This window comes from Durio zibethinus, chromosome 12 (genome assembly GCF_047325235.1).
Source record: "Durio zibethinus cultivar Kanyao isolate XHJ-2024 chromosome 12, ASM4732523v1, whole genome shotgun sequence".
Classification (NCBI taxonomy): Eukaryota; Viridiplantae; Streptophyta; class Magnoliopsida; order Malvales; family Malvaceae; genus Durio; species Durio zibethinus.
The window spans coordinates 4,571,970-4,596,421 of NC_143173.1; the positions used below are offsets into that span (position 1 = coordinate 4,571,970).

The following is a 24,452-nucleotide window of genomic DNA, read 5'->3' on the forward strand; positions in this document are numbered from 1 at the left end:
CCCAAACCCATTTCCCATACTAGACTAGTTTGGATTCCATTGATTGTTCCGTATAAATGTAACACGATACATTTTGCTATCATCAGCCAAACCCAACCGATACCAATAAAAGGAAGTTCAAGTTCAATTTAAAATTTATTATTTAAAATTTAAATAAATTTAAATTTGATTCAAAATAAAATTTAAATTATTTTTAATTAAATTCATTTATTAAATAAAAAATGAGCTTAAATTTTATATTTGATTTCGAGTTAAATTATTTATATTTAAATTTAAATTTGAATTGATATATATTTATAAAAATAAAATAATATATTTTTAATTAAAATAATAAAATATATTAAAATATAAAATTTTAATTAAATTTATAAGTTATTTGAATTGTATATTAAGATATTTAAATTTAATTTATTCCATAAGTTTAATTAAACTTGAAACTTGATTTAAAATATATAATAAATAATATTAGAAAAAAATAAAAAAAAAGATAGAAATCAAATTGAAATTTCAATTTTTTACAAATAAAATGAATGGTATGACGTTGACGAGGAGAAAGTATAAAAAATTACAAATTTTTATGCTAAGTGATAATATATATTTTATATTATATTAGATGACTTTTTTAATATTTTAATCTAAATTTAAAATTAAATTACTAAAGATATTAAAAAAAGGCCAATAGAATAAATTATTGAAAAATTTAATCTTGAATAATTTAAAAATACCGTTCGAATTTGGGAAGCAACTAGCCAGGATGTAATTTCCTCTTTTCATCTTTCTCCGTACCACTCACCGCAGTTCACTTATTTCAACCCTGCCGCCCGACCAGCAACACCAGTGATATCGCTAGCTTCTCTTTCAACACCTCCGGCCGACGTCCTTCCATCCTCACTCCACCGCCTCCTTCCTACTTTCTTGTTCCTCGTTCGTTGGCTGCTTTTTTCCTTCTTTTTTTTTTTTAAATTTTTTTACACTAACCCTAGTATTTCTTTTTCTTGTAGAGATTTGGTTAAACTTTAAAGAAATAGTTCAAGCAATTTAATTATTTCGTTTGATTTCAAATATCTTCTTCTCTCTTTCTTTGATTTTTTTGAAGATCATTCGGTATTTTTCTCTACTAATCCTTGTTTCCTTTTTTTTTTTTTTCTCTTGTAGAAATTTGCTTACAGTTTCAACGAATAATTGAGGTAATAATCCTTCAAATCCCTAATTTTTTTTTTTTCATTTGGTATCTTCATTGTCCCTCTCTCCTTCAATATCTCCCTTCTCCGTTTGTTTGGAGGGAAAATATTTCCTTGAGGTATCTATCTTGGAACTAATTAGAAAAGTCAATCGTTTTTGTCTTTCAATTTATGAACCAAATGACATGAAGGGGAAGTTGAAAACAGTTTTCTATTTATTTCCATTCTCCCTTTACCTTGTACTGAAGTAAATGCAGTGTTCCTCTTTCTGCTCAAGGCTATGAGTTGCTATTGTTCTATGAGGGTAGTTGTATATATATTTGTTTGATTCCTTTTTATTGGCTTTTGGACAATAAATTAGTTGCTTTCATTGTGCTATAAACTCCTAAGATGGCCTTTCATAAGTTTCAAATGGCTAATCTGTTGTCTTGGATTATTTCTCCATGATCATAGCTCTTGGTTTAACTTAGATGCTTCATTATAAGCCAGGATTTGCTCTCATCTCTGATAATAAAGATCTCATCTTTAATGTAATCATTCTCGGTTCTACCTTATGTCCTCTTTTTTCTTTTTTCTTTCTAGTAGAAAAGAAAGAAATTGGCTTTTAACTAATTTCCCGGTTATTGGGTTTTGATTTTTACTCGGATTGTTGGCAATTTTTATATTTTGCTGTCAGATATTGTGATCCAATAGCTTGTTGCCATTTTGCCTTTGATTTTTATTAGGTAATAAATCATAATTGGAAAAGATATGTTTTATTATATGGTAATTCTCAAATTATGTTAGTTGATAATTCATGATATCAAAGAAGTTGAGTGTGTGCCTATGCTGCACATTCAATCTGATTGGCTCTTCCCTTGAACTTTTCTGTCTTTTATTTTGAAATTATGGATTCTGTTAAAAGGTATTCGGACTTGCTATTACCTTGTTTTAAACTTTGTAAATTTATGACTTATTTGAGCATTTTTAATTTATTTTTGAAACCCATGTTGCATGGTAAACTTGATCACTATGGCATCTCACCTTGCTGAGCAATTAGTTGATGAAGCTATCTCAGAATTAGATACATTGAGCAAGGAATTATATAAAAGATAGCATGTTAATCTAGCACTTAAGGTGCAAACTAATTATTTTATAATGGAGGTAACTCTTAGATTCTGTAACAGGAAATGGTTTAACTAAATATATCTCTTAATGCTGCTTAAAGTTTTCATATAGTTTTATGAGAAGTTTCTGTCTCAATGTATTTTACCTATTTAATATTTGGCTGGCTCTGAAATTTTCTCTTTATTCTGTTGCTTTGTTAGTTTTCTGCTTAAGTAACCTATTGTTTAGTGTTTCCTATTAAAAAAATGAATGGCTTACAGCTCAATTAAAGGAATTTAGAGCTAGCCTCAATTGGAGGAGCATCTTGCATTGAATCTTCAAAGAACTTTTAACTAGGTACGCATGCTCATGGTACTTTGAATTATACACAAATGTAAATTCTTTAGATGACCAAATTCATGATTACTTCTATGTAGATTAATTATGTTATAATCGGCATTGAATTTTAATTCTTTATCCATTTTGAATCAATTATGAATTGCTTTTTATCTTTTACTTTTATTTTATAGCACTTCAAAAAGCAAAAATTAAATAATCATGAGCAAGTAGCTAAACGATAACAAATGGAGCTTAGCTTAGAAATTTGACTTATTATAGTTTAATTCTTTAGTAGTACAAAAGTGTAATAAAATGACATTAGAAGTTAGCAACATTAAGGGAATGTGAACATAAGAAGTTTATTCTAGTGTAGACTAAAAAACCTTTGGAAAATATTAAATAAAATTTCGTAAAGATGATAACACACATGAATTCATTTTTTTAGTTGCAAGAGAAATTGCATGAGCATTTGGGTATTTAGCCAAATACTAAAGTACATTTATCTCCCACTCAAAAAGTTAAGTTCGATTCTCCCTTGTCTAAGAATCATACCTCTTTTTTTTTTTTTAAAAAAGAAAGATTTGGACCATGCACGTGGGTTGAACCCCATAGCCTGCATTATCATGGACTAAAGAGATAGTTTGGGCCAGTTTAGGTGGATTGGGATGATCCAAGCCCAATCAATCCATGACATTTTTGTGTACGAGTTTAAGAAAATAGGAGATAACTCTAAAATATAAAGTGAAATCAGATAACTTGATCGTTTTGAACTCTTTTTTTTTTTCTTTTTTTTTCTCATTTTCTTATATTTAGTTCCAAGGTTCAAACTTTCTCGGTGATTCGTTATTCTAATGGTCTCAGCAGCTGTTTCTATTAGTTGGTTAGGATTTCAGTTGCAGAAACCAAAATGTTAAATAAAGGGAATGTTTTAATGGACAAGTTTTGGGTAGATTATTTTTTCTGTAATGGGAAGATTATGACTATTGCCCAGTCTCTTATTTTGAAGTTAACCCGCTGTTTTGATTAATTGTTCATAATTATATTACAAATGATTTTTGGTTTATGTATGTTAACTCTGTAAAGTCGAAGAGAAAAGGATGGTTCGCAGGTTGAAACATTGTCATTGGATATATTTTTATACTGTAAAATTGGGTGAGATTGGTTCAAATTCTAATTTATTAAATTGTTAGAGTTGTTATTAAGTAAACTTAGAACTTAGAGGTTGAAACTTATATCCATCTTTTAAAAACACAGGAACCTTGTGCACAAACATCACAATTTTCCTTTAGATTTTGGTAGGCGATATCATGATTCAATTGTGTCACTTCATTTTCTTTTTACGGAATTCTACCAAGCTGGAAGGCGATGTATGTGTTTGAACACATTCTCTCTCTCTCTGTCTTTAAGATAAATGGAGGAATCTGAGAAAAGAAAGGAAAGATTGAAAGCAATGCGCATGGAAGCTGCTCATGCTGAAGTGTCTAATAAAGTTGAGACTTCTGCAAGTTGCCTTTCCAATCCATTGAGTGGGACATCCCCAAGTTCGACAGTGCAGGATAACTTTTGTACAACTCCCCGCTTTGACTACTACACTGACCCTATGGCAGCATTTTCCGCTAATAAGAAGAGGGGCAAGGGGACAACCCGAGAATCTTTTACATCCCCAACTACTAGTGGCTGGCCATTGGCTAGGCCTTCACCATCCCATCCTGGTAATTTGTTTTCCTACTATTAGTATCTATCTAAACATGAGATTGATCTATTAAACTGCTTGTTTAGTTGATGTATGCAATAATACATGCTCTCATCCTAAAGCCCCTGCCTCCCCTTCTTTCTCCTTTCCATCCTTCTTCCAACTTTTGAAGTTCTGCATATATTTTGCATATGCAACCATAATTTTTCCCTCAAAATGTTTTTGAAGAAACATTAGATATTAAGGATCAAATGAGGGATATTATAATAGTCTGATCTGATTTGAACTACTAAGCAGATTCTCTGTTAAGGAGTTATTAATAAACCAGTCACATTAAATTTCTGTAATCTCTAAACTGACAACAATTGGTAACCTTTCAGTATTTCCAATTAATTGATTAATTTATTCTGATATGGCAGGACCAAGGAACTCTGGTAGGAATCTGCCTGTTCATCAGGTGCAGAGCCAGTTATCACCTGATCACAGTATATATCAACAAGGTCCATATAGTAGCTTTACTACCCACAGAAGCCCAAGAATAAGAAGTCCTTCACCCATGAATCATGGTAATTCTGATGCTTGGAGTGGATCCCAGGCGAGTGTTAATTACTATAGCTTTGCTTCTGATGGAAGCCCGAGAGGAATGTTTGGTACTTCTCCCATGCATCCTGGTACTTCTCCCATGCATCCTGGAACTTCTCCTAGGGTGTGGAATCCCTCTAATGGATCAAGGTATGGTAATTTGCCCAGCCCTGGCTTTTCACCTGCGGATAGCCCTAATTATGATTATGGAAGAGGCAGGCCTCAAATGTTTGGTAACAATCCAATCCTTGGTCCAGGACCTAGAGGCAGTCCTGGTTTCAGTTCAGGAAGAGGCAGGGGCCCTGGATATAGTGGCAGCATCAGTCCTGGTATGGGAAGGAGTGGCGGACGAGGGCAAGGTTTTCATGGCCGTAGCTCAGCATCAAACAGGACATTGGGGCCAGAGAGTTTCTTTAATGAATCCATGTTGGAAGATCCTTGGCATCATTTAAAGCCTATTCTATGGCGGAGACAAGAAGCTGGAATGGATAGTTTGAGTACCCCAGGCTCTTCAAATTCCTGGCTTCCAAAATCCATTGGCATAAAAAAGGCAAAAGTTTCAGAGGCTTCTAGCACGTCTAATTCTCAACCAAGCCTTGCAGAATACCTTGCTGCCTCATTCAACAAAGCTGTTGAGGATGGACAAAATGCATGAAATTGCTCAAATCTCCAAGGACAGCCGCCCAATGTGCTTTTTGCGACGGGCAGCCATGTATAAGAGATCTGTTATGGCCATTTAGCTGATAATTGGATGCCAATCTTGATGCTTGAGGACGGGAATGGCTGAAGGCCTGAAGGAGTTCCCATAAATACTCTTAGATTATATAGATATATTTTCGGGATAAGTGATATTTGGCTAATGAGAGGTAGCTTTTTCCCATTAATAAATCTCATTCCGTTAGAATTTCAAGTTGTAATCCTAAACTTTAATTGGCATCTTTTTTTTCTCAAAATATAGTTGGGAGAAGATGTACTATTTAAACCAACAAGTTAAAATCATTAGAGAAAAGATTGTATTATCATCAGTTAATAAAATAGAAAAATGAAGCTTAATCCAAATTCTATGACACTCAAAATGTTGCATAATTTAACTGACGTATGGCACATAATTCATGCATAAAATTAATTTTTTTTATCTAGAATAAGTTAATTTTATATTTAACATAATATAATTTTATATTATTAACAAAATGATTTTTAATTTATATAATTTTTATATTTTACAAATGGATCTGAAATCAAATTGACTAAATCCGAACTCAATTTTTTTTTTCTGAATTTAATTTAATTTGAATTTAAAATGACATGAAACCTAACCTTCGCTCTAACATTGTCACTTTTGTCGGTTAGAATGTGAATGGTGAGAAGCAAATGAGGCAAGCGAGTGAGATCGATGTAAATAAAAGTAGCAGGGGTTTCCTTGGAAGTGCTGAATCCAGGAAAGCTTAAGGTTCTCAACTCACAGCAAGAATGATATGAATGATGATGAGTATGAGTAGAAAATATTTGGGACACGACCTATAATTCAGGCACAAATTCTTGGATTGGGGTTTGGTTTCATGCCTGTATGATTTATTTGACTCATAATTCATAAACTGATCTTTCCTTGATTTGAGAAAAGAAAAAGGAAAATATATACCCATTGATTTGTTTTGACATGCAGATCAGGCCGAAAACCCAGGCCACTGTTATGTTGCCAGTGTTCAGCAACCATGTTGAAATGCGGAAAACCTATCTTACACATGCAAATGGACATCTCCTCTTTCCAACACACTAATCATTTTTCTCTTCGCTGTTTTTTGTGTTACCATTAGACTCCACCTCTAGGGCTTTATGTTTACACGTAACCAGGCACGTGTGAGCTCAAGGCTAGCTTTTCAGGAGTCAGGACAACCCGAAATTGTCAAAGGGGACGGAGAAACCACTGCACATATATCGCCTGCAAAGCTGCAAAATCGGATCAACCATTTGCACCAATTCTCATTTATTTTGATTTTTTAATTTAATATTACACTTTATTTTTTAAAAAAATTTTAGAAATCAATATAAATTATTGACTTGAGAATGAAATGAGTAAATGAATGAATGAGATTCAGCCACACCACTCTTTTTTAATACTCTGTAGGACCCTTTCTCTGAAGGAGAAGATTTTTGTTCGTGGCTACCCATTCAGTCTTCGGAGTGGGGTAAAATGTGCTTTGTCATGTGGGCTATGGCTTACTTTGGCTGATCATGATGCACCTACTCAAGCCCTCAAGCCAGGACAAAGGAACTCCCGATATGTTGATGCAGTTATGACTGTCCCAACAGGGGCACTGGTGCCCGTTAGTGGAATCAACATTGCCTTTGATAGGGAAGTGGTTGGACCTGCCTTGCTACCGGCTTTGAGGTTGGCTGGGGAAGGTAATCTTAGGTGGGAAACAATGGATGACATCCGGAGTGGGATGTGTGTTAAGGTTGTATGCAATCACCTGTGGCTTGGTGTGAAAAGTGGACTGCCTTATGTGTGGAGAAATGATGGAGGTGATGCTATAGCAAGCTTGAAAAAAGAGTGGGAGGGTGTGAAGTTGATGGAGGAAGTTGTCCCTTTCTTTCAGTTGGTGAGGTTGCCACGGGAAGCTACAACAGCGGAGGACTGTACAGTTGAGGTGGCAAATGCCGTTAAAGAGCAGCTATTACTCTCATTGTTGTTGCAGAGAGGGTTATGCTGAATCTCATTTTTAGTTCATTGCTACAGAGATGCCATGTGATTGTGTTGTCCATACAAGCTCAAACTACTCTTATATTTCAGGTTATCTTCACTTTGCTAATTGATGAAACTCCTGGATGGAGAATTTGGGTTAAGAATGTCTTAAGTGAAAAATCATGAATTATTTATGTTAAATTCTCTTATTATTATTATTATTATTATTATTTGGGTATAGGAGTTTCTAAGCAATAGTAATATCCCTTCTTTATTAATACATAATTTTTATTATTTTTTTTAAGTTCAAAGTAGGGTAACGCCTTATTACATGAAAAGAGAAAAGAGAAAGAGAGGCTTGGTTCGAACCAAAGCTTTATGTCTTCCTTAAAGCTTCTTTTGCCATTAAATCAAGAAGTGGAAAACAACTACATAATTATCTGTTTCTTTATTTTCCTTCTCCCTTCTTTCTCAAATTTCTTTATTCTACTTCAAATTATAAGAACTATAGAGAAGAGGAATGGGACTAATAATGAGTAATTTTCCTTCCATGATTCCATCTTATTGTCGCTAATGTAGAATTGTGTGTAAGCACTTTTTTTTTCCTTGAAAAGAATTAGAGATGGCTTTTTGAAAGAAAAAAAATTATATATACATTTTTCATTAAGCTATTCAATTGTTTGATTCGAAAACATTAATCATTTTATTAAATATAATTAGAGATAATAATGATTCAGAATGAGTTTATGTTTGTTTTGATTTTTTTTTTATGATATTTTAATAATTATATTTGATTTCGTTTTAATTTGATATTAAGTTATTATTATTTTTTTTATATCTAACATCCATATTTATTTGTATAATGTGTATTTGGTTCTATTCGATGTAATATTAATTTAATAATTTAATTTAATATAATATCTATAAAAATATTATTTTTTAATATAAATTATATTTGAATTATACAAATATAATATTTTAAATTAAGTATTTCAAAAAAATATTAAATTAAAATATTAAATAATAATTTTATTAATATAAATATAAAATTAAATAAATATTATTTTTTAATATAAATTATATTTGAATTATACAAATATAATATTTTAAATAAGTATTTCAAAAAAATATTAAATTAAAATATTAAATAATAATTTTATTAATATAAATATAAAATTAAATAAATAATAAAATAAATATACATGGGTGAATTATTTTAAACCCACCTCTAGTCTAATTCAATTTTTATCTTATATTTAATTCAAAATAAAATAAAACAAAACAAGACACATTATATAAGAATTGTTTTACCATAATGTAATTTCAAAAAATCTACAATAAAGTTTCGATTTTTTCCTTTTCTATAAATAACAATTTTCATGGTACCAATACTAAATATAATTTTCTATGAACCTTTTGTTAAAACCCCACCAGATACAGATAACCAGTTTCCGAGGACTATACATTTTCAACGAGGATGCTGACGAGCCCTCCAAACTAAAAAGTAAACCCAGTAATCAAACAAACTTGCTTGCCTTCTTTTTTTGGTTGGATTTTAATTATTTGTTGGGAAAGTGAAAAATGTCAGAGTCTTGCAAGGGTTTGGCCATGGAACTACTGGTAAAGTGTCTGAGTGAATCAGATTGTGTCAAGGTATTCTTCCTTCCTTTATATTTTCCTGATATAGAATGGTAGAGAATTACTGAATTGTGCAATTGGGAATTACTATGGGTTAGGTTGAGAAGCGTTCCTTCAGGGAATGTGCTGGAGAAAAATGCCTTTCTATATCAAGCGAGTGTGTAGGACTCAGGGAAACTTATTTCAATTGCAAAAGAGGACAGGCATGCTGTTTCTTCTCTTCTTTTTTCTTTGTCATGTCTCTTATATTGCTGGATACTTTTATCTTTAATGGCTATGGTTTTGGGATTTTACTTCTGCATAAGATTATGTCCAAGTTATAATTTGGGAGCATATCTAATACAATTCTCTTTATTACAATCTTGCTATTAACCAATCATAGGGTCCACCACTTAAAAGTGTGGATTCGGCTAATATTTTTATGGACCCTAAACAATGCTATAATTGATTAATTGCACTATAATAATTGTAGATGATATGCTCCCAATTCTAATTGCCTTAGGTTGGATTATAACTTTTTCATTTTTTTTTTTTTTTTGGAATGAATGGGAATTAATGATCGGCTCGCTACTGTTGATATTGAAGCGATTAATATCGTTTACAATTATTTTTGCTGCATATTGTGAGGGGAAGGATCCATGTGAGATTTAGATGGACTGGTGCATTGTGAATGATTGAGATTTCATATCTATGCACTATAAGTTGTAGGCGAAATGAACCTATGATTCAGACCTAGAATAAGACTGATTGGTTCTCGGTTACAGGCACAACCTATTCTAGCCAGATGTAATAAAATACCACTGATGATGAATTCTAGGAACTCAAGGAATAATGAGTAATGACTCTATTGTAACTACAATGGATACTTTGGTTTAGACCAAATAGTTTATTTATTGTTGTGGGGCTTTTCTGGGTTTTGGTCTTGGCTTCTGAAGATGGTATGTTTTCTTGGACTTTAGCTGTTGATATAGTAACTTGGTAAGAAAGATGTGTTGTTAAGGATGGAATTGTGGGCTTCAGTTTCAGCACACTTAAATTGTTGATAGAATGATTGTCATTTTATGTTTGCTGAGATAGCTTTGAAGAAATTTGATTTGGTGCTTTTGTTTACTTTGTGAGTTCACTTTAGTAACATTTTTCCATTTCAAACTTTGAGGAATAAGTTGTTGGTTTTCTTGGAACAATGGGGCCTCTTTTTTTGTTTCTTTCTATTTTTTTTGAAAAATTTGTTTAGTTATCTGCCTTTTTAATTTTGGTACGTGTCAAATTACCTTTCAGGAACAGAAATACTTCTTATTTTTAAGTAATTATTCTTGAACATCATTTCATAAGTTTAATCTTATGTGTTTAATGCATAAAAAAGCAACTTGAAACCATTTTTATTTTTGTTCTTTATCCAGGATTCCATGCCTTTATTCCTCTCCCAAGTAGAAGCCAGTCAGTATTAATCATTGTTGTTTCAGAAATTCTACTCAACACTAGGCTCATATTCATAAATGGAAGCTAGTGAAAAAGCGTGGAGAGGCCAATTTGCTCTCTTTTCTCTAGCTTGAATTTTTTTGGTTACAATCTCTAGCTTGAAGTTTACCAAAATGGACAGGGATTATCATAGGAATGTAATTGAGCATTTCTGTATATTTCTCTGCCAAATGAATACGTTTTTCTACATTGCCTAATTGCATATATAATGAAGAAATGCATCAGTAGTATTGGTTTGTTTGGTGTTTATTTGTTTCTTTTCCCTTGTTTGGACTGTGAATTGAAAAAAAATGTGATTTTTAACCTGGAAATTCCAATCAAACTGCATTGCTTAAAAGACCAAATTAACATAATAGAGCAATTTGGTCTGATATCTTGGTTTTCTTAGATTATCATCACAGCAATTTATAAAGGCATAGGCTAGAAAAGTTATTATTATAGATTGGTTTGTGATATTCTTAGAGTTTTTTTTTTTCTTCATATTTTAGATTTCTTTAGTTATTTTAGATCTATTTAGTATGTTTAGAGTTCAGACCTTGAAAAAATTCAAATCAATTGGAGTGCCAGATAAATATGGTACATTTCACAATCAACACTTGCATCCTAACCTATGCCTCTTGAGCTTGATATGAGTCTTCAGCATGTGTTCACTCAATTTTTGTTAATTTTTCCTTATATTTGGAGGATTATGTTCTTGATTATACCATGTGTAGTTTCAGGTGCTTGCTTTGTACCTGATATAGGCATATTAGGAAAAAAATGAAGCTTATGAACTTGAAAACCTTGGTTTCTCTTATTTAATTGTAATAATAGAAACCTTAAATTCTTATGTATAGTTTAATTTGATATTAGGATGCAGGTTTCATATATTTGGAGATATAATTAAGACAGTCATGAATGTGGTCTAGGATATAATATTGACTTTGAAAAGCATGTTAGATTTCAATTCCAATTGGGGTCTAAGTAGTATATAATTTACGAAGTAAAATGCTTCCTTCATAAATATTTTTTGCTTACTATGATTGAAAAGTCCAAGATACCATTTTGTAATTTTGTTTTTTCAAACCTTGAATCTATCTAGAACAAAGGGAGGGGAAACTAATTGCTGAGAGAAGGCTGGTAAAGCATGTTTTGCTCTTCTTGATGCAACTAAATAAGTAGATGCTTCCTTTACACAAATGCAAATTGCTAAGTTATTGAGACCATTATTATATTTTGCTGCCGTAGGCGGTCCAAACACCCATGAGCTTTCCTTCCATAGATTTTGAATCTTTTGTTTTGTAAACAAAAATGTGAAACCTATTGCTTTATGAGAATGTAAATGTACACAGTGCCAAGTTTATATTATATTTTATTTTGTAAGCTAGCATGTAAATGTAGAGCAATTTCACCATTGGTCACCCAACTATTATCAAGATCCCAACTAGATCACTGAACTTTAATTTATTCCTATAAGATTACTAAAGTTTATTAAATATACTAAATGTAGTCACTTTAACAGATTCCATCCAAATTATGGACAGAAAAATGACATGGTTGACATGTCATCCACCATATCACCAGCCACGTCAGGTAAAAATCTAGTCACCATGTTTTGAAAGGTATAAAAATTAAAAAATTCCATTTTTCTTCCCCCTTCTCTGTCTAACCCAACCATCCTCTTCCTTTCTCTAACTTTCTCAACTATCCTCTCTCCCTTCTCTCTTTCTAGTGTTCGGCACCGTCTAAGTCACCGGCGTCGGTAGTGGTCAACTGCTTTTTTTCTATCCTGAATCTCTTCTTCTTACTCTCAGTCCATTAAACCATTTAATTGGTTTATTTTTCACAAAAAGTCTCTTTTTCCTGTCCTTCTGTTTTTTTAGATCTATCACCAGTGATAGCTTTTTTCTGGTGGATTCCATATTTTTCTTCCCCTCATCGTACTATTCTTTTTGATGGATTCAATTCTCCTCCCACAGACATTGTAGCTGGCGCTGACGCCTACTGCCAAGTACTAAGTCTACGTACTCACAGTTAGTTGATGGTCTACCTATTGTTGCTCAAGCTAGTAACTTTCCAACATATTCTGAATATGACCTTTTTATCATCTTAATGGCATCATTCTTTGATTATTTGGTTTAGTTACTGATTGGAGAATCATGTTTTTATAATTATAAGGGGTGATGGAGCCCCTGGTGGCATGGTTTATGGTGGAGGAAAAGACAAGTTGAAGCAAAATAGGAAAATGGTGGTAGGAACGGTATGGGTGCCACAACCAAAGTTTAAAGTAGCAGCTAATGGCTTTGTATATATAAATATAATTGCTTCTTCTTTGGTAATATTTGCAAGCTGTTTGAGTTTTGTTGTTGGAGTTTATGCTAATGGCTTTTAGTCATGCTTATTTCATGCATGGCTCAAGCCTTCTTCTTGTTTTCTGTCTAATAGATGTTAGTCTTATATCATTGTTATTTTGTTTAATAAAATCATCTTGACTTAAAAAAAAAAAAAGGGGTCTCGGGTCTATAATGAGTTGAGTTGTAGGATCAGTGGTGGTGACTGGTGAGACGGTGGTGATGTTCTGATTCAACCCCAGTTTAGTTACTTTTCTGTATTTTTTTTTCTCATGATCTCGAATATTCCTGATTATTTGACCAGCTAAAAAAACAGAGCGAATAATTTGTTGACATGGATTTTGGTTGACATGGCAGCTTACATGGCAGATAACTTTTGCCACATGTAATCATGTCATTTTTCTGTCAATAATTTAGATGAAATCTTTTAGAGTGACCAAAATTGGTGCACCTAACAAACTTTAGTGAGCTTAACAGGACAAAATAAAATTTAGTGACTTATTTGGGATTTGGGTGAGAGTTTGGTGACCGCATGTGAAATTTACTCTGTAAATGTATCCTTGTTGCAACATATCTGTATTGCACATTGGTCTATTTGGTTGATAGTTTCATGCTAAAAGATGATGGTAACAATTTATCATTTCAAAGGAGATAAAAACAGGTCTATACTTCTAGTAGTTTGAAAAAAATGCTATTGTCACGTTAACTTGGAGGTTCAGTGGTTGAATTTGTATGTTATAATTTGCATAAATACAAACTCTATAGGAGAAATCCTTGGTATCTTTGGAGAAAATTTTAACAAGTTATGACAAGCTTGATGATATTTAAATTAAAGACTTTCGGTTATACTAACGTGTTATGTGAACATGTTATGTGTTGACTTTTTCTCTACCAGGTCGACATGAGAGCTAGGATTCGTGGAAACAAGGGCCACTGAGTAATGGAGGATGACATCAAATTCTGGATAGCATCCGTCGTCTACTCGTACATGTATTGCTGCATGACACTTTCGAAATTTCCAATTTTTCTTCCTCCACAGGTCCTCTGGAAAGCAACATTCTTTTAGTTATGCTTCAATCTTCAACCAAAGTATGCAAGATGTTGAGAAATTAGTTTATTATTCTGTATGATTTTGGGTGTGGGAGTCATTGTCAGATATTGTATTAGTAATTTATTTATAATATTATATTAAATATGATAATTTAAGATTACTAATAATTAAATTACTTTAGTGATTGTGTTACTATAATAATTAAATTATTTCAATAATCTTAAAAATAATATCATATGCTGTTAAAATGAATTTGTTATAAATTCATGAGTAAAAATCCCACAAAATGTATGATGTAAAAATATTCTAATCATTTGGATAGAGTCAAAATCACGAGATCATGAATTACTCTAAAGTCACCGCAAGTGGATTGGTTGTTTTCACGAAGGATTATCAAACATTAACAATCAATAAATCAGACAAAATTAAATATTACTAGGTCCTCCTCTTCACAACAAAAGTATAACTTCTGACATCAATTGTTTCGTCTTTGTCAAACAAAAAAGCCAATTAAACGGAACACATAGGGAAAGTTCATAGAAATTAAAGTAGCAATCTGAAGCCTAATTAACAACCTTTTTCAATAATGGTAATTAGCAAATGTAATTATGAAATCTAATAATTAGATTAAAAAAAATCCCTCATCATTTTTTCTTTTCCTCCTCCCTGTTAAATAAAGTCTTTTAAGTTCTGCACCCAATTACCCTTCATATTCATTGGTGCTATATGAAAAATGTTCTAATCCTAAAATAAAAAGTTAAGTAGTAAGGGTTTTGGACCTAGTCCAACATGAAGATATTGTATTAAAAATGATATATTTTTATTTGATTTTAATTATATAAAAATATATTTAAAAATTTTAAAAATTAATATATAAATATATTTTTAATATTTTAATAAAATCATAATATAAATGGAAAGATCGAATTGAGCTCAAACTTTTAGATTTTTAATATATCAATTGAGTCTAACTAGAACTCAACTCACAAATACCTCTAATCTTATCGGACACAATATTTATAAACTTAATTTGAAATGAAGGATATGAATTTTTAATTTTTTAATTATTAAAAAAATTATGTAACACAATTCATTAATGAAAACGTAACATTCATGATTACCCTAAAATTCATGGATTTGTTCCATTTTATAGCAAGTACAGTGAATTTGAAACCTGAATCCTAGTGTGAATCATAAATTGCTCATTATACTCTCTCAAATAACAAGGTATTTTAAATCTTTAATAATTTAGAAATGTGCACATTCATCCTCACAATTAATTTGTATAATAACAAACAAATTCCAAATCCCATAATCTTCCAAATTCATGTCCCCAACAAAGTATACATTAACATCCAGCTCATATGTTATCAAAATTGTCTTCTTGAGCCTTTTCCTACCTTAATAGTCAACTTGTGTATATTTTCTTCTTCATTTTTAAATAGTTTTTCTATTTTTTAATTTTATTCTTTATTTCTAAATTCTTCTGGAATGCCATTCTTTTCTTTTTCCCCTTTTACTTCATAGTTCCAAGCCTCACATTTTAATAGTTTTGTTTAATGAGGTTTATGCTGATTGAAAAATGTAAATCAAGTTGTTCACAACAAAAATTTTGAAAGTCCAAAAGCAATTATATATAAAAGCATCTATCCATTATTTTTTAATCAATAAATAAAACTAATTTTTTTTTTTTTGCAAAAAAATAAGAGTCTAAGAATAGAAGATGGGATTGCAGATGATTAAGTGCTGGAATTCAAATATCATATTTATTGAATATCATTTTTTTTTATAATGAATTAATTGCAAAAAACTAATTGATTTAAGCCCTAAATTTAAACTAATTTTGCTTTATAGCTTACTTATCAAAAAGCAAAAGGCACCATACAAATGTTAGGCTTATTAATGAATAATTATGAATTTTTTAAAGTTCTTAATTTATTCATAAATCCTTTATCCTATTACTTATCTAATTAAAAAGGGTACATAAATTCTCTTGTATTCACAATCTCCAAGTGTTAATTTCAATCACATGTCAACTGATTTAAGAATCAGTTGACACTAGTTATCATTCTTTTATTTTAGATACATACAACTCAACTCAACTCTACCATATAGTATCTACACCCTATCAAGATGGTTATTTATAATTAAATTGCAAAAGAAAAACTTTTGACAAGAGAAAAATATTAAGTATAATGAGTTGAAATTGAAGATGATGGGTTAATTTCCTAGTGTGTTGTAATTTTCATTTAATAAAACAAAAAATCCAATCTAGATAGGGAGAGTAAAATGCTCTGGTGGTCCTTAAGCTTTAAATAAAGTTTCATTTTGATCATTCTCAATTGTTTAATTTAAGTCCAAAATATTTTCAAGTCATCACAATTTAGTCCTTTTGTTAGGTAATTTGGTTAAATTGCACAGCAATTACTTACCAGACAATCACCTTTTTTTGACACCTACTGATTTCAGATTATTTTAACAGAAATATTTAATGTATCTTGGACATTATTGAAACAATTTAAAAAGGTTTTGAATTTTTATGAAACAACTGAAGGGAGTTTGGGGACAAAATTAATCTTTACTAAATGTTCAGGGACTTTTGATGTATTTTTCTCATATAGGGAAAATAATAATATCTTATAGATTACAATAAAAATTATAATTGAAAATATCTAATGGTTCATATTGGTTGAATTTATTATATCCGATCTGATCAGAAGAACCTATAGTATTGAGCTATCCCTCAACATCCATTGGTTTTATATTGAACATAAAGTAGAGAAAAATAAATTTTATTTAAAGAGAAAAAAAGCCAAATGATATATATTTTTTACATATTATGGGAAGGATTGATATGTAAAAATAAAAATATAAGTTGACCTACATTTTTGGACAAAATTGTGCCTAAGTTTAACAAGTTGGTGTTTAATTATTGGACCACTAAAAACATTTAAAAACAAAAATTATGATTATTCATATGTTACTACTTTGAATTTGCTATGTTGCTACCAACCATTTCAAATTGTTGGCTTGTTCAAATTGATTTTCATCAATCCAAGATGACTAGCAAAACCTTCCAAAATTAAGAGTCGCATGCAGATTTGCTAAATTTATTAATAAAAGGAAAGAAAAATCTACCCAGCATTATTTAGCCTATTTAAGGTTTTTACAAAATCATGATTAGGTTATTACCATAATTGAGCCATCCTTCATATATTTTTACATATTAAAATGAAACAATCATCAAACTGTTCGAAATCAAGAGGCCAGAACTTCCTCTCTGTCTGAAAAGATTGGTAAGAAGAATGTTTTCGTAAAAGGGTTTTAGATTTCATAATCGAGTTTAGATTTATGATAACCGTAATATTTTATTTAGGGTTTAAGTATATTGTGATGACATAGCATATAGATAGTCATGGAATAGGAAAAATATCTTGCACTTGGTAAAGTTTCTTTACACTTTTCATATTAATGCAATCACTTCATTACTCAATGCAAACTTGATATCTTTACTGTTCCAATACATTTAGATTTATTGCAAGACAAAGTCTATTTTCGAATTTGATTATGTCGCCAATCGAAGGAGATAGTGCAACTGAAGCATTTGTTAAAGAGACACTAAGAGATGATGTTAATGAGCAGGTAACCTACTTATAATTTCTCAGAATCTTAATTATATCTTGAAGCACTCATTGCTCAAAAGCTGATTTAAAATCAGCTAATACAAATGATTTTTTACGAAAATATTGCATTATGTTTATCATTGTTTAGAATATTTTTGACCATGTTAATGACATCTAATCATGTATTACAATTTTGAAATATTTTACATGTATTAAATTAAAATGTCTCATACATGATAAAATTTCAACATCCATTGGTTTTATATTGAAATAAAATTTATTTTTCTCTACTTTCTGTTCAATATAAAACCAATGGATGATGAAATTTTACCATGTATGAGACATTTTAATTTAATTATGAAGAAGTGTAATTAAGTTATTTTTTTTATTCTTCTAATTTCTAAGTGATTTAATGACAAAACAAATTAGAAAATCGACAGAGTGAAATTATAAATAATATTTTTCAGTATTGATAAAAATTCATAAGTACAAAATGTTTTTGAAATATAGTAAGTAATATTTTAAAGTAATTTTCATTTAATTAGTGCAAATAAAAATTCAACTATCTCAATAATACAGTTAATTAAAGCAAATTCCAGAAGTAAAAATATTCCTCTATAGTTTCATAGTTTTATGTTATTTCTTTATAATTTACAAATATATTCTTTAGTATATATTTGTAAATTATAGATGAATCGAGAAAGCATGCATAAATATTTTCTATAATTTCATAGTTTTATGTAATTTGTTTCTTACCAAATGCACAAAGGTGAAAGAATTAAGATTTCATTTTTATATATTGTCGGTGAATTTTTTTTTAATTTTATAAAAAAGTTAAGACCGAAAAATATTTTATTTTTTTTAATATACCCTAAGGAATATATATTACTCCGCTAATCCCACTTATTGTAGAGTCTAAAAACTCAATTACCAGTAGATGAAGTAGTTTCTTAAGAATTAAATCAACTAAAGTTCCAATGCTTAATCATATAACCATTTCTTTTGTATGTATAACAAAAAGTCAAATTGAATATTCAAGAGAATTTTGATGGTTAGGTTCTGTATCAGGGGGATATGGATAAAGCTAGTGAAAATGCAGGAGACTCATCCTCACCTCCCTTATTGGAAAGCAACCAAGCAGATCTTAATAAATCTCCAACACCAGTGGTTCAAAGGTGCACATTAACATTCTTAATTTATCTTTGAAATTGCTTAAATTTTTTTTATTAATGTAAATGATGGGGTTCGAATTTCCACCTTACATGTCTTCTTAAGTTTTCTTAGCCACTTGGCCAAGTAGCTGAAGACAGAAATTGTTTAAATCTTGTTTATTTTTCTCACATTTTTTAAGTGATATAATATCAGATATGAAGAGATACTTGAAAGCCCTGCAACCTTTGCATCGATCTCTACTCGTTCTTTGCAACAACCAAGAACTTTGCCTTCCATTTACAATTCAAATATTACGGTATTAAAATATTTTCCAACAATTACAGTGTGATATTATACATAACTTTTATTTCAAGTTTATATATATGTAATTGATGCGTTTCTATTCGATAATTTTGTTAATTCTTCAGTTTCTTTGATAATATAGTTCTAATGTGGTAATTTTATAAACAGGTTTATGAAATTTAAAAATTTCAGTATCAAAATTATATTTTTCTTTTCTTTTTTAACTGAAGTATATATATATATATATATATATATATATATATATAACATTTTGATAGGCAAAGGAGGCGTCACATGGTGAAAGCATTCAATCACTCAATCATGAGAAAAACAATGCTGATGATCGAAACCTGATTCGAACTTCATCAGAAAGTGTTGTTGAACATATTTTTCTGTATGTCTTATATTGCTTAGTATCCTTATTATTTCAACCATTTTTTATTAATTTTTTTGCAATATGGTAACAATAATTATTGTTTCTTTCATGATAGATATGAGTGCATGAATCAAAACATTTCCTTTCTTTATTGATATATAATTAAATAGGTCTCAAGCAATGGAAACACCCAATCATGGTAGTATATTAACCAGCTCTCAATCAAGTGGAAGTAAGTTGAAGAACACTGTTGAAGCCTCCAAAGAGTACCATCTTCCAACATCAAATCTTCCACCGGAGTTCCGTTTGGGTTTCTCTTCTAGACTTCAGTTTCCTCAGGTTTTTATTTTCTATATTTCTACAAACTTTTTGCACATGACAATCTATGAATTTTGGAGTACTAGAAATCAATATATATTGGAAATAATGATATTAACATTTTTCTCCTTTTCCATTATTCATTTGTATGGACACAGCCGGGAAATTGGAGAAGTGGATCTTCTTCGGCCAAGACAAATTTGACTAATTGGCAGCCCTTTTCTCAAATAGCTACACATGAACCTGCTATAAAATTGGGGTATTTAAACCTTTGCCAACTTTTTTCTTTTACTTTTAGAACTTTAATTTTCTTGAGCCAATTATATTTTGTTTTCATATGGAGCTGAATCATGGATTTTCTCTTCCAAGTAATATCACTTTCAGCTGTAAATATACAATATTATGTGCGAATAACTACCATTCTCTTATTTTCTCTCCATATTACCTTTGAAACTTTCTCAAAATTACCCATTCTCATTAGGGTTTACTGTATTTTTGTTAGATTGAGATAATTAATTTACTTTTAATATAGTATATATTTTTTTCTTTTCCTTCCAAAGGTCAGAAGAATTTGGATTCCAAGCGTTCTTGAATCAAGTTATGGCATCAGATAACTTTAATGTGAATGATGGCAGGCCAATCCAACAAGTATGCTTTCAATTCTATTTGCATATTTGTAGTGATTAGCACCTCTTTTTCTTCTTTCTTTTTCTTAGGCATGGATAATTCAAGAAATATCTATCTATCTATCCATCTATATATATATATATATGTATATATTACTATCCAATTTTTTCTTATAGAGAGTTGGGTCTAGCACGATTGGAGTATCAAGTCCTTTTCAATTGGATGGCATTCATAGCAACCCTAGTAAGGTATATATTTAAGGGTGTTTTTGGGTGGTTATTTACACATAATTTTTTTAACCCTATTTATTATGGCTACCAAATTGTTTAAAATTTTTGATGTAGAGGAAAATGACTTGGCAAGATGACACTCCACCAATCCCAAATCTTCCTTTCTTCGATTGGATGTCATTAGAAGGCAATCAAGGTCGAAACAATAGTATTCCTACTGCTTCTGGTTCAAGGTATTATGTTTATCTATATTAACTTAGACATTTTACCACATAGCATCCTTGTCCTTGGTAGATATTAAGAATTTGTACATGTTAATTATCTAAACCGTCCAATATTATCTATTATTAAAGTGATAATAAAATAAATCTTACGTCAGTTTAGCTGGAAGCATTCTGAACATTAAATTTAACATATGAATGATAATATAGCATCAAAGTAAGCACTATTTCGAAAACACAACTTAGCAAGAACAATTGTACATTTGGATCCAAATATTTGAATTTTTTTTCTTTCATGGTATCTTTTAAAAGAAATTAAAATCGATTCCATCACAGGTCCAAAATTATCAAGAACAAAGTGTACGATCCATCGTACGCAGCTATGGGATTACCAGTTGATCCGCATCTAAGAATGTTTCTTGCAAAACATGCCAATGGTACGTTTCATTTACAACATTAATTCTAGTTTTAGATTTAGCATTTATTGTTTCGGTTGAAAACTGAAATAGAATCAATGTAATAATTGTGGATTGCGGTTTTTTCTTCATGGCAGCAGAAAACAAGGATAACAATAATAATAATAATAATAATCGGGAAGATTGCGGATGAAAGAACGTGCCTCGCAAAACTTCGTAGCTGTTATGGTCACCAATTGTTGGACTCCTTGAAAATTGTTGAATATTTAAAATAAATTTACAACAAGGTTGTGAACTTCAATTTTTAGGGTATGTTTTATTGTACAATTAATGTTTATTTAAAGCAACTTTTAAGCTTGTTTTTGAAATGGGTTTGTATTGGTATCCTTGAGAGCTGATAGAGTACTCTTCTTTGATTTATATTTAGATGATTATTGATATTCAAATGGGTTTATATTGGCACTTGGGATTTTGTTATTGCTAGTCTTGATTAGCTTTCTAACTTTATGATTGCTTTAATAACTTTTGATTTAGAAAAAAAAAAGCTTGTTTTTTGAAACTACATTTTGATTTGCTTGTTTTAATTTGTTTAAAGTATGGTATGATGATAATTAATACTTTGATGTTTATTTTGGTTTCTTTTGACACAAATTGTTAAAATTTGTTAACTTTTACACGTATCCATTATTTTTATTTATTTTTATTTTTTTAGTTTACCTTTAAATCATTTCTATTCTACTATTTACCTAAAGGATATTAAACGCCTAAGTTCTTTTGAACTCATAACTTTCAAGTATCAATTCTAATAACATATCATCCGATTCAAGAGATAATCGACCGTTCTTTCTGCTTTGTGCTTACATGATCTATATATGCATAACAATATAAGGACTCTTTAGACACTAATATGATATGTCAATTAATCACTTAATTCAACGTGAATTTTCATATTTAACACATAGATATTAATATGAAAAATATAATGCTCACATAAACGTTGACATGAGTGAAATAACAAACTAAAATCTTAATGGATTTTTATCCAAAATAAAATTTTAATTAAATAAAAAAATATTTTAAGAGATCAATTGAATACAATAAGATAATTAATAAAGTTTTATTTGAAAATTGTGTAAAACAAAGAGGCTTTTAAGTATTTTAGCTTAATCATCTCCATCGTTTTAAAATTTATTTAAGATAAAATGGTTTTGTTTAGAAGAAATCAATACTTTGTATTTAATAAATTAATTTTCCTTGTTAAAAAAATCAATTTGTAAGCAAGCTCTGAAGAAAAAATATATAAAGGTTAAAATACTAAAACAACCTTCAAACTATTCCTTTTTTTAAATAAATTTTTATACTTTTATTATATCCAAATAAACTCTTATACTTTGATTTATATCTAAATAAATCTTTATTTTAAATGAAAAAATGATTTATGTTATATACTTATTTAGATACGAATTAAAAGTTTAAGACTTATTTTAATATAAATTAAAAGTTAAGAGCTTATTTCAGTGTTAACTAAAAATTAGAAATTTATTTGAATGGAATAAATTTAAAAGATTTATCTAAATAAAGTTGTAACATTTAAGGGTTTTTTTATTTTTTTATTATTATTTTAGCATTAATAATTTTGACAACTAAAACATATAGGGCCTTAGTAAATTTTTCTAACCTTGGATTCAATTTGATTTAATGTAGCAAGTTGTATTATAGAGTTCAATATATATATATATATATGTATATATATATATATATTATCAAAGACACTAATAGTGAAATTTTTTAATTTTACAATAAGGTTAAGATGACATATCCCTTAATATATATTTAAAAAAAATTAGGACATATGTTATTATCTTAACCACTTGTAGAGTTAAAAAACTCTACTATCAATGTATCAAATAATTTCTCACATATATTATTTTGGTCAATAAATATTAATCAAAATTTAAGGGCATTAAATCTATAAGTGTATCCGAAATAATCAAAACAAGCCTTGATTTGGACCCATTCGAACATTCCAATTAAATAAGCTTTGTTTGCTCAAAGTCAACTCGTTTGGTTCAATTATAGAAAAAAGGTCTGATTTCAGTTACACGGGTCCAATTCCAATTATGTTTGAAGTCTATGACAATTAAGCTTAAAAACCCAAAATCGATTTCCATTACCATTGGACTAAATTCAATATATTTAGCCCAAAGCCCAAAGTCCACTTTTCATATTTAAGGCCCAAAGTTCCTTCTTTAAGAAAGAACAAGCTTGGAAATTTAAAGAAAAATTAAAAAAAAAAAAAGAAAGGTCTCTCAAGTTGGTAGCAGATACTGTGCACAACACCATGAGCTTGAGCCATCTTAGCACCACCCTACCTGCCACCTATACCCCTTACCTACAACTTCTTCCTTCCTAGAGACACCATCATGACTATCTTTTTTGGGTTATGACAGATAAACTTCACCTCATAAACAACCAAGTTAGAATTAAAAAAAAAATTAAAACTTTTTTCAATTGCCATTTTAAAACCAAGAACATAGGAAAAGAAGGTTCTGTAGCTATCATTATAGCATAAAATTTGATTGTTAGAAAGGCTGCTGGTGATGCCTTGGATAGCCCACAAATCTTAGAAATCATGGGATCTTGTGTCCTCATTTAGCTCTATAAATTTAAAGCTTAAGCACAACAAAAAAAAAAAAAAAGGAAAAGCTTTCCTAGCTTCAACCAAAGAAAACTAAATACAAAACCAAAAAACACATCCATTGAGGGTAGGGAACCAACGCCGAGAATTAACATACACAAAAAAAGAAGCTTCAATTTTATTGTTGGAGGAGGTTTTTGGGATGTGGCCTTTAATAGATAAAAAGGCTTAAGATTAGGAGAGGCACATAGTAGGAATTGGCCTAGGTCTGCATGACAAAAGGAGGTTATTTAGGGGTTCAAACCAAGAAGTTTTAGCTCAGATCTAGGATTTCAAGAATGTTTCAGGAAAAAAAAGAGGTTGAAATCAGATATTGGAGGTTGAAAGGATCATTTTTGGGCTTTGTCATAATGTTCAAGTCCGAGAACCTACTTATTAGATACAAAAATCATGGGGTCACTGTCACAATGTCTAGGTTGGGAGAAC

General features: G+C 30.1%; 3 protein-coding genes and 1 pseudogene across 7 annotated transcripts; all 4 read left to right on the plus strand.

The window, feature by feature from the left end:
* Positions 1-713: 713 nt before the first annotated feature.
* Positions 714-5,937, plus strand: LOC111296168 (protein SICKLE-like). 4 transcript variants are annotated; one of them, XM_089769182.1, is made up of 6 exons: positions 718-924; positions 1,002-1,049; positions 1,156-1,187; positions 2,549-2,624; positions 4,014-4,318; positions 4,719-5,937. In XM_089769182.1, exons 5-6 carry the CDS (start codon positions 4,018-4,020, stop codon positions 5,534-5,536), a joined length of 1,119 nt encoding a protein of 372 aa, XP_089625308.1. In that variant the 5' UTR covers positions 718-924; positions 1,002-1,049; positions 1,156-1,187; positions 2,549-2,624; positions 4,014-4,017; the 3' UTR covers positions 5,537-5,937. The 4 variants fall into 4 exon arrangements, with proteins under 4 accessions (XP_022746018.2, XP_089625308.1, XP_022746022.2 ...); XM_022890283.2 differs by lacking the exon at positions 1,002-1,049 and having other exon boundaries at positions 714-924; XM_089769183.1 differs by lacking the exon at positions 1,002-1,049 and having other exon boundaries at positions 722-876.
* Positions 5,938-6,239: 302 nt separating this feature from the next.
* Positions 6,240-7,791, plus strand: LOC111297465 (putative UDP-arabinopyranose mutase 5 pseudogene; annotated as a pseudogene).
* Positions 7,792-8,931: 1,140 nt separating this feature from the next.
* LOC111296169 (uncharacterized) lies at positions 8,932-14,242 on the plus strand. Of its 2 annotated transcripts, XM_022890289.2 has the most exons (4): positions 8,932-9,217; positions 9,301-9,405; positions 12,183-12,253; positions 13,907-14,242. In XM_022890289.2, the coding sequence occupies exons 1-3, from the start codon at positions 9,146-9,148 to the stop codon at positions 12,210-12,212; spliced, it is 207 nt and encodes a 68-aa protein (XP_022746024.2). In that variant the 5' UTR covers positions 8,932-9,145; the 3' UTR covers positions 12,213-12,253; positions 13,907-14,242. The 2 variants fall into 2 exon arrangements, with proteins under 2 accessions (XP_022746024.2, XP_022746023.2); XM_022890288.2 differs by lacking the exon at positions 12,183-12,253 and having other exon boundaries at positions 8,955-9,217.
* Positions 14,243-18,759: 4,517 nt separating this feature from the next.
* On the plus strand, positions 18,760-21,521 carry LOC149515620 (uncharacterized). Its single transcript, XM_089741758.1, has 7 exons — positions 18,760-18,878; positions 19,687-19,855; positions 19,993-20,093; positions 20,395-20,482; positions 20,806-20,924; positions 21,249-21,349; positions 21,466-21,521. The coding sequence occupies exons 1-7, from the start codon at positions 18,760-18,762 to the stop codon at positions 21,519-21,521; spliced, it is 753 nt and encodes a 250-aa protein (XP_089597884.1).
* Positions 21,522-24,452: the final 2,931 nt, after the last annotated feature.

Coding starts and splice junctions, on each gene's coding strand:
- LOC111296168 (XM_022890283.2), top strand. CDS start 4,018: ATGGAGGAATCTGAGAAAAGAAAGGAAAGATTGAAAGCAATGCGCATG. Junction 4,319..4,718: donor GCCTTCACCATCCCATCCTG/GTAATTTGTTTT, acceptor CTGATATGGCAG/GACCAAGGAACTCTGGTAGG.
- LOC111296169 (XM_022890288.2), top strand. CDS start 9,146: ATGTCAGAGTCTTGCAAGGGTTTGGCCATGGAACTACTGGTAAAGTGT. Junction 9,218..9,300: donor GTGAATCAGATTGTGTCAAG/GTATTCTTCCTT, acceptor ACTATGGGTTAG/GTTGAGAAGCGTTCCTTCAG. Junction 9,406..13,906: donor TCAATTGCAAAAGAGGACAG/GCATGCTGTTTC, acceptor TTTCTCTACCAG/GTCGACATGAGAGCTAGGAT.
- LOC149515620 (XM_089741758.1), top strand. CDS start 18,760: ATGGATAAAGCTAGTGAAAATGCAGGAGACTCATCCTCACCTCCCTTA. Junction 20,094..20,394: donor GAACCTGCTATAAAATTGGG/GTATTTAAACCT, acceptor TTCCTTCCAAAG/GTCAGAAGAATTTGGATTCC. Junction 21,350..21,465: donor TCTTGCAAAACATGCCAATG/GTACGTTTCATT, acceptor TCTTCATGGCAG/CAGAAAACAAGGATAACAAT.